General features: G+C 46.8%; 1 protein-coding gene across 1 annotated transcript in view; it reads right to left on the reverse strand.

Annotated features, from left to right (window-relative positions):
- Nucleotides 1-13,039, reverse strand: part of EPHB1 (EPH receptor B1) — a 433,422-nt gene that overhangs the window by 84,363 nt on the left and 336,020 nt on the right. Inside the window, exons 6-7 of the mRNA XM_007457544.1 lie at nt 10,923-11,047; nt 2,792-2,954 (exon numbers count right to left, since the gene is read on the reverse strand). Coding sequence (XP_007457606.1) covers nt 2,792-2,954; nt 10,923-11,047 — 288 coding nt within the window. The remainder of the gene's footprint in view (nt 1-2,791; nt 2,955-10,922; nt 11,048-13,039) is intronic.

Genomic DNA, 13,039 nt, shown 5'->3' on the forward strand with positions numbered 1-13,039 from the left:
ATGACCCAAATATTGCATGGGAGATACGTAGACTAAAACATTATTTGTTGTTTATCTGAAATTCACAACATTTAACTGACCATCCTGTATTTTATCTGGCTCCCCTAACAATAATTCCTCTTGAAGTGAGGTTCTCATGCCCTGCATCAGAATCACCCGAGCCCAACTGTTAGACCTATTTCCAGGCCCCTCAGACCTACTGAATCAGAACCTGTGAGTGAAAGGCAGGGTATCTGCATGTTTACCAAACACTCCAGGTGGTTCTTATGAACCCTGATGTTTGGTAACCATGCTTCGACTCTGTGGGTGGAGGATGAGATTTCAAAAGACAAGGTTGGGGCTTCCCTGGTGGCGCAGTGCTTGAGAGTCCGCCTGCCGATGCAGGAGACGCGGGTTCGTGCCCCGTTTCGGGAGGATCCCACATGCCGCGGAGCGGCTGGGCCCGTGAGCCATGGCCACTGAGCCTGCGCGTCCGGAGCCTGTGCTCCGCAAATGGGAGAGGCCACAACAGTGAGAGGCCCACGTACACTAAAAAAAAAACAAAAAAACAAACACAAAAAAGCCAAGGATGTTGTTCTTGAAGCCTCCCACTCTCTAGAAATCAATTTAAAAGACTGAAGGTAGAGTTTCAGTTTCCCTCTGCTGCGAGTTTTTTGTAATATGTGTGTTTAAAGAAAAAATAATTTGGCAAAAAATAAAATAAAATTCATGTTAATTAAAAAATTCCTAAGCAATGTGAACTTCACCATTTCCCACTAATTTCTAGAGAGCCAGAGTCTTCGAGAACCAATATCCTTGGGTTTAGAAGTCTCCTTCTCTATCCACAGAGTTGAAGGATGGCTCTCAAACACTAGGGTGCATAAGAATCACCCAGAATATGTGGTAAACATGTAGATACCCTGCTGTATAAATGGGTTTAAAAAAAAAATGAGGTGAGCAAGTCAAAAGTTAGCAGGCTGTAGCTAAGAGCAGCCAGGACCACAGTGGCTCTGCCCCACGTGGACATCACCTGCCCAAAGCAGGGTCACTGACCCTGGGCAGGATCACACAGGTCCTGCCCGCCCCAGTGACCCTATCACTGACAACCATCAGACTCACCTTTGTGCTGCAGGGAGGTCTGAAGCCTCAGTGAACATAATTACTACCGATGTGTGAACCTCAGTCATTAAGATAAATACTCTCCAATTTGGCCACTTACCAGAACTCTCCTACATCCAACCTCTGTTGGGTTTACAAAACTTAACTGACAAATGTAAAAGGAATAGCCTTCTTGGGAGAAATTTGTTACTTCTTGATTTGTCTAGCAGAACTGCCAACAGACCAGTACTCAGAGCATTTTGAGTTTGGGCTTTTAATCCTGTGTACCTCCTGATGCCAAAGTGCCCATAAATCTAGATGGTAAGTGAGGTACAAGGAGGGGAACAGAATCCTTAAGGAACCGAAGACAGCCTGTGTTCTTTCATACCAGCAGTATTATTCATCTGGATAAAGTGGCTCACCTTTCTACCCTAGCTCACCATCCTCAAAATATGAACCAAAACTCACCTAAAATAAACTCAGAGCTGGCTGCAAACTCTCATCCCACAAAGGCCAGACAGCTCACATCAAAGCATCCAAGTACAGATCACTGGGAAGTGGGGGGCAAGCCCCCAGCTCAAGGCAGAGTCCTCACACTAGGATGTCCACCAGCATTGGCTTCTCTTACAATTTTTCATAAGAAAATGGATATTATAATTTTTATATAAAATTATTTGATTTTTAAATCTTTCTGATGACTCTTTCAATTGTTTCAAAATATAATATGGGTCAGTAGAAAACCTCAAGCCCTCTTAAGGGCCTCATCAGAGAGTGCTGGCCTAAAATAAAATGTTATGTAAGGGCAGAGTGTTTTCTATATAATTTAAGTAATAAAGGAAAAATTAAAGGCTTTCAATTTGTGATGCTGGGAATAGAGTGACACCTGGGAAACTATCAGGAAACAGCTCATCAGTGAATAAATAAATATAGAGAGATAGGTGGAGAGATAGCAGATAGGTAAATGAAATACATACACTACAGTAAGTGGCTAATGTAGAGACAGACACCCATACACAAGGCTGAGGTTACAGGGAATTGGATTTTCATAGCAATTAAATGAGGAGATCTCAGAGGACTGGGGGCGACTGTTAAAACAGAGAACTAATAAAGCTCAAAGGTGGAAGTATTTTTGGTGACAGATTGTGTGGCCTTGGGGACATTTCGGAAACCAGTGGCCATGCTCTCTGGAGATGCCTCAGCAGGACCTACTGAGGGTCACACATGAACCTGCTTCAAATATTCTGAGACACGTGGGATAGCCACTCCCCAAACTGTGTCCTTCTGTTTTCTTTCTGGAGTCCTCGGCTCATGCAATGAGGCTACGCGTTCAGCTCCCAGCCTCCAGAACAGAGGAGTGAAGTGGGAGTGAGAGTGAAACAACACAGGCACCAACAAAGGCATATTCTTGAGTTCTGTGTGCGTCTCACTGCTGTGCAAACGCAGGCAAAAATGTGGGGTCCTCTGCACATGTGGGGTACATAGACCTTTCCAAGGCAAATCCACTAGATATTGAGAAACGGGCCAGACTTCAGACAGATGCCCTGCCTAGTGAATCGAGGAGTCTACACGGCCCTACTGGGGACAAACACTTCCTTGGGAATTCCACTGGAATCCTGTTAGCAGTTGGCATTTTGGCTGCGAGTACAGCCTTGTGGGGGGCTCTTCCCTCCTCCAGCGGCCTGCCCTGTGCCCAGGTCACCGGCCTGCCTCTTACCATCCGTCAGAGTCTGGAAGCACATCTTGCCGCTGAACTTGCCATAGCCGGCCACGGTGCGGGCGCGCACCTGGACCACGTACACCATGCCGGGCCGCAGGCCATCGATCCGTGCAGTGTTGGTCTGGCTCCTGGCCATGGAGGAATTGAACTCATTGTGTTCCTGCAGAAGAGCAAGGGGAAGAGGTGGGCAGCCTGCTCCTAAGCATGCGGGGCCCTCAGTTCTTGGTCCTGCAGACCTGCTAGAAGTTGTCCCCAGCCCCAAGCCATCCCTCGAAACAGGGACAGGCTGGCCTGGACCTAAAGAATGCCAGATCAGCTCTGGACCATGTGGTGGTGATGCTCTGAAGAGAGGGGTCTGAGCGAATGGCTGAGCTCTCACGGACTGGCAAGGGGGACACAGTCATTTTCTACTCCTTCCCCTCCAGGGTTCAGAGAGAGAATCACAAAGCACATCCAGGTTTGCAAACCCACTCTGGTCTCTGACCTCAGCCGAAGCAAACTGGGTCACGTTCACACCCTACCTGCCTCTCTCTGTGTTGCTTCTGCTGAGTCCTGGTCTTTCCTCTCCTCACTCAAGATCTTCTCGGTCACTCCGCACAGTGGCTATTCTAGATCACTCCATAAGGGCCCTCAAGTCCTTAGACAAATGGCTTTGTGTCCGCTCACTCCGCTGAAAACTTGAGGCCGTTCTGGACTACCTGCTTCTGCCTTCGCTTTGGTGTGTGTCCGTCTGGGTCCCCGTAGTCAGAGTTCCTCTCCACCAGCATCTAGGGAGGACATGCCCCTTCTCCTGGAGAGCAGGGCCTGTGTCCTCACCTCTCCCACTATCCAGGGGGTCAGCCTCACCCTCCTGTGTGTCACTGTCTCCAGCAACTTCTGCCCTGCCCTCTGCAGTCCCTGTTACCTGCACACATGTGTCCTCTGGCATGCACAAACCTTGCTTGGGTCTCTTCCTTCTGACCCTCCCATCCACCGTGAGTGCCCTTAAAGGGTCCTTTCATTTGCTCTCCTTGCTGCTGATCTTGTGTAATATATGGTTTGCACCTGGACTTTTGTAGCCTCCCATCTTTTCTGCCACTCCCTCCCTACCCAAACTAAACTTCGTTTGTAAAAAAGATCTCTGGGGGCTTCCCTGGTGGCACAGTGGTTGAGAATCTGCCTGCCAATGCAGGGGACATGGGTTCGAGCCCTGGTCTGGGAGGATCCCACATGCCTCAGAGCAACTAGGCCCATGAGCCACAACTACTGAGCCTGCACGTCTGGAGCCTGTGCTCCACAGCAAGAGAGGCCACGATAGTGAGAGGCCCGCGCACTGCGATGAAGAGTGGCCCCTCCTTGCCACAACTGGAGAAAGCCCTCGCACAGAAACGAAGACCCAGCACAGCAAAAATAAATAAATTAATTAATAAACTCCTACCCCCAACATCTAAAAAGAAAAAACTCTAAGGGATACGCATTAATTAAAAAAAAAAAAGAAAAAAAGATCTCTGATTCCCTAAAGCTATTATCAGATAAAGACAAAACTCCTCAATCTCAGTCCACGGGTCTTTCATAACAAAATCAATTCCAATCTCTCACATCCCCCTAAATCTCCACCTTGCTGCCCCTCCAGATACCACAGCCCTGGCCCCCAGGCCTTCGCTTAGGCTGTTTTCCCAGTTTGAAATTCCTCTCTCCAGGCCTCCTCTGCAGTCTCCAGGTTCCTTACACCTACACCCCTCAAGGCCTCCTCTCCTAGGAAAGCACCCCTCACTCACTATTCTGGCCCATGGACTCTCTTCACTGCTGCCCTTCATCCTTCCACCTCACCCTCAGCACTTTTTTGAACACCATTCCTGGTCTCTAATCATTCCCACGTGAGCATTGTGAAGATGGTGGCTTATCCTCCAGTGTGCAGGCACAGAAGTTTAGAGTCTGGGTCTGCCCCTGTTTTGCACCATGAATCTTAGAGCAAAATGGCAACATTAGTGAAAATGAAGATCTTGGGTCACTGAGAAGGAGGTCCCAAGTCCCACGTAGAGATTTAGGGCACTGTGACGAGTTCTAGGCACAGCAGTCCAAGAGGCATGGTGAAAATGAGAGGAAAGCTGATGACCAGAGGTCTGTAAGCCACATCCTTAGTCAAAGGGCAGAAGAAACATGGGGAGTTGAACCAGGACAAAAGAATACAGCCCATGATAAGAAATTACCGTGCTCTTAAAATATGAAAAAAGTCTACTTTGCAGAGGCAGAGATGACTGGATGTGTATCCATTCATTCATTTTGGCCAGGCGGTCATATTGATGACACACTACCATGTGCTGGGCACAATGCAAGGGCTGCAGGTACCAAGGCATGGTCCCTGCCCTTGGGTATGCGACATCGTGTGGTGTGGGGCCAAAAGCAAACAGAAGATGACAGCAGTGCTGAGTGAGTGACTTGGCAGAGGGCAGCTCAGGGGGTCCCCCAGCCTAGAGTGACAAGGCAGTTGAGAGGGGCTCCTAGAAAGGGTGACATGAGTGAGTCATGGAAGAGGAAAGAAATTAACCCCACGGATGACTGAGGAGAGTGAGAACTGAATAGAATATCCCCTGAGAACAGGATAAAACAGGATTAAAAAAAAAAAAAAGCCCTAAAGGGCTTCAGGAGCCTGTAAGTGAGTGGGCATCTCTGGAGCGTAAGTGGCATGGGGGTGGTGATGAGTGGCTTGGGAGCAGTTGTAAGGGACTCCAGGTTAGAGGCCAGAGCAAAGAGACACGTGAACGTTACAAAGAGGCCCACGCTCACACTAAGTAAGGTGATATCCATTGGCCTCTGGGAGAGATGACCTGGGGAGGGACCACCTGTCCATCATTTGATCTACTTAAAAAGTAGGTGGATGCCCCCCCTCCCCAACCCAGTCCCCACCAATCAGGGATTAAGAAGAAAGAAGGTCATCCACTCTAGAAGGGATGCCATCTAGAACTTTGGTCATTACTATCTTGACCCACTGGAGATCTGAAACTATGAAAATCTTAGTTCACCTTACGAATTAGGACAAAATCCCATTGCTACAAAATCCAGGTGACTGCCTGAATTCTCTGGTTCTACTGGAATCAGATGCAAGTGTGCACTGCTTGAAATAAGTGAAGTATTGGCTGGGCAGCTCTTTTACTGAAAAATGTGTTCTGGTATATTGGCATTTGGATTGTGAGGACCAAGCATTAACCCATAATCACTTTATCATCTATGCATCCTTCAAGAAGTTCAATGATTAAAATGAGTATCAGTCCTCGTTCTCTCAGAACCATTAATCAACCTCAGGCAAACAAGTGAGAGTGAAGAGCAGCGTTGCTTTTTGTTGTTGTTTTTCTTTCTTTTTTTTTTTTTGGTTGCTTATGACTGATTTCACAAGTGTATGGGAGACAGAAGCTGCAGCTGTTGAGGGCAGAGACCACATCTTCTTTCTCCATCCCCAATGCATAGCACCGGGCTTGCCCTGCCTGAGTGCCCAACACCTCAGTGCTAAATGAATGAATAAACAGCACACTTTGGACCAGTCATTTTAACCCATCGATGGAGCACAAGACATTGCCAGAGTCTGAAAGAGTTCTTATGAGAAAATGATCCTAAATTTGAAGGGTAGAAATTCCCAAGGCCTAAAGCAGCCCCTTCTCACCAAGACAGTTAATATGAAGGGTGAGTACACGTCTAAACACTTAGTCATTAATACTGCAGAGAGCAGCTGTAGATGTTCCTCCCTTGGTTTGCCTACAAGTGCTGATGCCAGGAGTGAAAAGTGCTACAAGACAGTAAACAAGAAGGAATGATGAATGGAAACGTATTAAAATGGGGAAGGAGATGAACATGGGAGAGGCCCTGGAAGTGTCATCAGCTCTATGGCATCTGAGCTCTCTATTAGTGAGCTGCTGCTGGAGATGAAAGCCTCATTGATTCTACTCACAGCGCTGAGATTGAAAGGTGTACCAAGCACAAACCATGAGTGTGATATGGAGCAGGAGACCTGGGCTTGGAAAACTACAGCCTATGGCCAGCTACCTGTTTTTGTAAATAAAGCTTTATTGGATCCCAGCCATGCCCATCTACTGACATCTATTGCCCATGGCTGCTTTCCTGCTACAAAGGCAGAGTTGAGTAGTCGGGCTAGAGACGCTATGGCCCACAAGCCTAAAATATTTACTACCTGATCCTCACAGAAAAATGGTGCTGATTCCTGGTTTAGAAGAATTAGTGCAGGATAGAGAAATGATGAGTTCAGTTTCTTTGGACTGAATCCAGGACATCTACTGGGCTGAGTTCTACTTGTGTTTGCATCTTCTTAAGACCAGGATTCCACAGCCTTGTGGAGCAGGGAGGGAAACCATTCTGGTTACAAGCATTTGGATTGAAAATTAAGACACAATCTCTTATTTCAGGGGGCCATGCTAATTTTCAGATCCTCAGCATCTGCACAATTGCATCCAGTCCTACACTGAGCTCAGAAATATACTGAAATACAGTAAAAATATCTATAGTTCTAATTCTGTGGTTCTCTAGCTGCGACCTGTGAGGTCATGGGTAAGTCATTTGACCTTTCTGTGACTTAGTGCCATCATCCATAAATTGGTTATACCTGGCTTTCAAGTATCTTTCTTTTATTTCTTTAAAGGATCAGAAGTAATATATTTGGCATATAATAGGCACTCAGTATATGATGAATTATTATCATTGGGGTTATTATCTCAAAATACCCTCACAAGGTAATGTCCTTTCTTTAAACATATTAGAAATGGTCAAGACATGTAGTGTATTTTATAGTCAAGCACTTTATAAGTGAGGAAGAGTTCTATCGTAATATACCAAATGGCAACCAGTGCTTAGGTGAAGAATCTTCTGCGTTCCTAAAAATAGCATTCTATCTTCTGGGACAATGACATCCTTCACTGAGGTGTGGAAGCCCCCTCAGGTCTTGAGCTACTGTGCATGTGTTCTCTTAATAATTGGTATAAATTACTGAGAAGTAGGGACAGGGTCTAAGATGGGAGAATAATCTTCCTTCATAGTGTCAGAAGTTGAGGTCAACTACAGTTTGTCCAGGGAGAAGTTGAGGTCAACTACAGTTTGTACAGGGAAAGGCCATGGAGGACTCGGGTGTGGGCTGGGGACTGAGGAGTCAGGGGACACAGGCATGAGCCTCATGGTTTCGGTTCTGTGCCTTTCACCCCTGTCCCAGGGTGAATGCCCTTGGCACAGCAGGTGAGGAGAAGGGCCGGTGGTTTCCTATGCATCCAGCCCCTTCCCAGCACCGCCCCGGGCTGCAGAGCAAAGAACCCAGGCTATAGACTCCCTTTCTAGCTGTGTGACCTGAGCAACTGGGATTTGTTTTTTTCAACTTCTTTGTGCATTTGTTTCTTTTACCCAAAACAACGATACTAAGATTTACTACACTGAGTTGTGAAAGAGGAGAGGAGATGAAGTTTAGAAAGCCTCTGACACCCAAGAGGGGCACGCTAGGGAGAAAGTATTATTATTTATCTGAGATGAGCCATAAGGCTCAAGTTCATGTGTGTGTGGGAAGGGGGGCTGGGTGGGACCTTACTGGTGACTCAGACATCACACCATATATGACCAAGCATAATATCCTACTGGACTTGGTCAATAGAACTAGGTCTAGGTCAACTTAAACTTGGTCTAGGTCAACTTTGGTGATGAAACGAGGCCATGTAATCAATAGGTCCAAATAGGTCCAAAACATTTTTGGATTGGTCCAACACTTACTTTACTTAATGATAAAAAATATCTAACAAATAAGGGTCCCCAATTCAAAGTTGAATGGATATAATGGTTGCTTATGAATCCAGATAATTTGAGTTACCCCCAATTCCCTGAATTATCAGAATCAACTGTCTATAAAACCCAGATTCCTCTAAATGAGTAGAAAGCCACCTAACCCTCACCTTCCTTGCAAGTTCGGCTGTAGTGGCTGAAGGGCACACCTCCTTGCAGGCTAGACTGGTGATCCACCTGAGCTTCTGCTTTCAGGGAGGTAAATTGGTGCCATTTTACAAGTGTGAAAACTGACCTAGAGTAAGTGGTTCAGTAATGGGACCATGGCTGTGTGTCTGTCAGTTATGGACGGCCCTGGAATCCAGGGCTCCCTTTCCAGTGCAGTCATGCTCCACTTTCAACACTGCCTCCATGTTGGAGGCTGCAGGTCTTCATCCCTGTTCCTCTTCTTATCCCCACTGATGCACTGGATGATCTCACCCATACCATCCACACACTGGCAACTTCCAAATGGTCATCTCCAGCCCGCCCTCTCCCCTGAACTCCAGATGTGCACATCTAGCTGCCTGCTCCACATCTACACTTGGCTATCTCAGGGGAATTTTAGACACGGAGCTGAACTTTGGTCCCTTCCCTCACCCCAGACAGGCTCTGCCTACAGTGATCCTCTTCTCAGCCACTGGTGTTGCCATTTTTCTAGTGACTCAGGCCCAAACCCTCCCACATCCAAAACCCAACCTGTTGGAAATCCCATTGGTTTGTCTTTAGTTTATACCCCTGGAAATCAACTATGTTTCATCAGCCATCTGCTTCCACTTTGATTCAAGCCACCATCATCCTTGTCTTAGATGATTGTAATCTAACAGGTCTATTTTCAATGGAAAAGCCTGAAAGACCCTTTTAAAATGTAAGTCAGATTTTGTTTCTCCTCTGCACCAAACCCTGCTATGGATTCCCCTCTTATTCAGCGGAAAGGCTTAAGGCCTAACATGAGCATCTCCTCTGATTACCTCTCCCCTGACTACTATTTTCCCATTGCTCGTATGACTCCAGTCATGCCAGTCTCCTTCCTGCTCCTTGAACCAACAGTCATGATCTCACCTCAGGGCCTTTGTACAGGCTCTCTATTCCCCAGATGCCTGCTTCACAACACCCTTATCTCCTGTAGGTCTTTACTTAGAACTTACCTTCTCCAAGAGGTCCACCTTTACCATTCTATTTATTTCTGCAACCTACTCCTCCCCCAAACCTGACCCTCCTGACCCCATTTACCTTGATCTGCTTCCCTCCCAATTTACACTCATTTTCTAACACACTATATGATATCTTTATTTGTTATATTCATTATTCATTGTCTCTCTCTTTCTATTGGAAAGTAAGCTTCTTGAGGGCAGGAATCCATGTTTTGATCACTAATGTATCTTAGAATAGTAACTGCCAAATAGCAGGCACTCAATAAATACTTGCCAAATAATAAAGGAATAAATCTGGTATTTGCAAAAATATTGTGTTGGGTCAGTATAGAAAGTACTCTATTTTCCTGGGATTTTGCAAATGCTATAGATCACCATGGTGGAAGGAAAGCCCTGCTTCCCCCACAGATAGGCCAGGGGTCAACTCCACAGGGCACCATTTCCCTCTTCTTGGCAGGGCATGCCCTGCTGTAGCCCCCAGCAGCAGCTGTGAGAGAGTAGTCAAGGGAAATAACATACAAATTTCTATTTCGATTAATTTCTATCTATCCTTTTACATTTCCATTTAAATATTTTAAACCTCCATACATAGCTCAGCACAGTAGTATATACATATAATTTATAAATAAACAATCTTATATTGGAGGTATATGGTCAAAAACTTTGAAAAACACCAGTTTAGGTAATTTCCTGGTGGTACATTGGTTAGGACTCCGTGCTTTCACTGCTGTGGGCCCAGGTTCAATCGCTGGTTGGGGAACTAAGATCCTGCAAGCCGTGTGGCACGGCCATAAAAGAAAAAGAAAAAGAAAAACACTAGTTTTCAAAACCACAGAATCTTCAGAAAGTTCAAGGGACACCTGGTGGGTGTGTAGCATATGCATTAGTATAGCAAGCATGTGACTGGGAGAATGGGATTGGTCCTGCCCATCCATGACAGCCCAGTGAGTGGTGCAGACAGCGGGGTTGGAAGGTTCTCTCTTGAGTTGGTACAGAAAGTGCCTGGGCTTTGGAGGCCTTTGCTGGGGCAGAGCTGGGAGCACTCTCAGGGAGCCTCTGACCTGCGTCACCAGATTTCTCCCCCACTCAGGACTCCCTCCAGCCTGTCTCCCTGGGACCTCAGCTGACCACCACCCATGGAAAAGTGGCTGGCCCTGGGTCTTGCAAGCCTGCAGGCAGGGCTGGCTCACCTTCTCATAGTACCGGATCTCATAGTCCAGGATGATGCCATTGGGCTGCTCCGGCTGCGGCCATGACAAGGTGATGCTCCTCATGGTGGCACTGACCTGGTGCATGATGGGGACAGTGGAAGGGGCTGCAGAGAGAGGAAGAGACAGGGAAGATGAACAGACCCTCGGTTATACGAGAAGTGCTGTCTTTCAGAGACAAAGAGGCAGAGAAATGTCACTGGACATTTCACATCAACTAAGCTGGATCTATAGAACTTTCTGTGGGTTTTGCAGAACAAATGGAGTTTGGGTACCAAAGGAGAGAAAAGGTGACAATTTAGGACAGGAGAACATGTGTGAGGGTAGGGAACAGAGTGGACAGGAAGAAAAAAGATTTGACCAAAACAAGAGAAGGCTGGAGAAATCACAGGAAAACAGTGTGGGTGGGGAAAGTTGGAGACAGGCATGGAGGGTGTGACCAGCAGGACAAGTCCAGGCTTCAGGCAGTGGGACAAGTGGCGCGATGGAATGTCTTTGAGCAGATGGCGCTGAAGGAACCTCAATCTTGCAGAAATGGGCTGAGCCATCACAGAGAAGAGGATCTAGAGGCAAGACCTGACAGCGAGAGAGTCGAGCTGGTCAGTACAGAATTGCTGTGCAGTGAAAAGGAACATTCTAGCAAACATCTCCTTCTGAGACTGCATGGAAGATTTTGCTGCATTTCCAAAGGAAGAGAGGTGGCATCTCTCAAGAAGACATGAACACAGACCAAAAACAGAGTTCTTATAGACTTCTGTCAGAGTTTTCCAAATGAGGACATTTGCTGTTGAGAGCTCACAAATATAAATGAAGAAATGATACACAAACCAAACATTTGGAAACAGAATAATAATTCCAAAATCTGTGAAGTGCTTCTGAAATCTCTCTTTAAAAAGAATATTATTTATTGCCTAATTCAACATTTTTCACACAGTGTAAGTAAAATGAAAACAGTCTGGAGATAATAAATGAGGGTTGTCTGTCTAAGAGAAGAGGCGGGTGATGGATGAGGCTGCAGTCTGTGCTCTGCTCAGGGGCTGTTCCATTTAGTCCTGGCACTTCTGCAGTGATGAAGGTCGCTTCCTCACACGAACTTTACAAGGCTTTCTCCGGGGACCATGGCTGAGTGACATTTACTATCCTGGATTTAAGTTAACAGATTCCCCTGCAAGACCTGAAATTACAGAGCACGGGTACCGGGTCACAGGAGGTTCCTCATTCTCCATGATCCACGGACTCTCAGTGAGAACCTAATGCATGAGGCCGCTGGGCTGGGGTGGAGACGCAGAGCTGTGAAGATACCCATGGTCCAGGGGACCCGTAAGGAGAGCACAGAGTAAGAGGTGCTGTGATGAGCCCTTAGAATTGCAGTGTCTGCCTGGGACTTTGCCCCGTTCCCATTAGAGACCTCATCATGGCCGTGAAAATGTGCCCCTCAGAGCTCCTACCCCTGGGAGCATAATTGCCTAATGACCCCAGCTGCTGCATTCTGCGATCCATCACTGCATCCACGCAAAGCCCACTTCCCACATGCTGCTCCCAGCCAATGACTGAGAATGGTGGGGATGCTAAGGCAGGTCCATTCCTGACTCTTCTGATGGGCAACTTCTGCTCAAATACTGCCCACTGGATATCCCAACACTTCCCTGTAACTCGTGGCAGTCTAAGACTCTTCCCACTCAATCCTCCTTCCTTCTTTCTCTCCTTCAGAGGGATCAGACCTTCATTGTGGTCTGATAGCTCTCCCAGCCTCCTCTGGCCTCCACCCCATTTCCCTAGTAAATCTGATCCCATCCAATCCCATCTTGGTGTCTGCTTCGTGGAGGACCTGAGTTGATGCAGTCCTGAATCCCCCTATCAAGTATTCCCTGCCCCACCCTGCTGCATTCCCAGGGATGGGAAGCTCACTGCCTCCAGAAGCTGCCGCTCCATACCTGGATACCTCTCACCAATTTGCATGTCTTCCTTATTCTTATCTGAAATATGTTTTCTTCCTACCGGTCTCAGTTCTGCCAATTGAAGTAATATAGAATGTTCCCTCTTCCACAGAATGGCTTTTTTAATAGCAAAAGAAACTATTGAGGTCTCCCCTGAGTTTT

The sequence above is a fragment of the Lipotes vexillifer genome, unplaced genomic scaffold (assembly GCF_000442215.2).
Source record: "Lipotes vexillifer unplaced genomic scaffold, Lipotes_vexillifer_v1.1 scaffold86, whole genome shotgun sequence".
Lineage (NCBI taxonomy): Eukaryota > Metazoa > Chordata > Mammalia > Artiodactyla > Lipotidae > Lipotes > Lipotes vexillifer.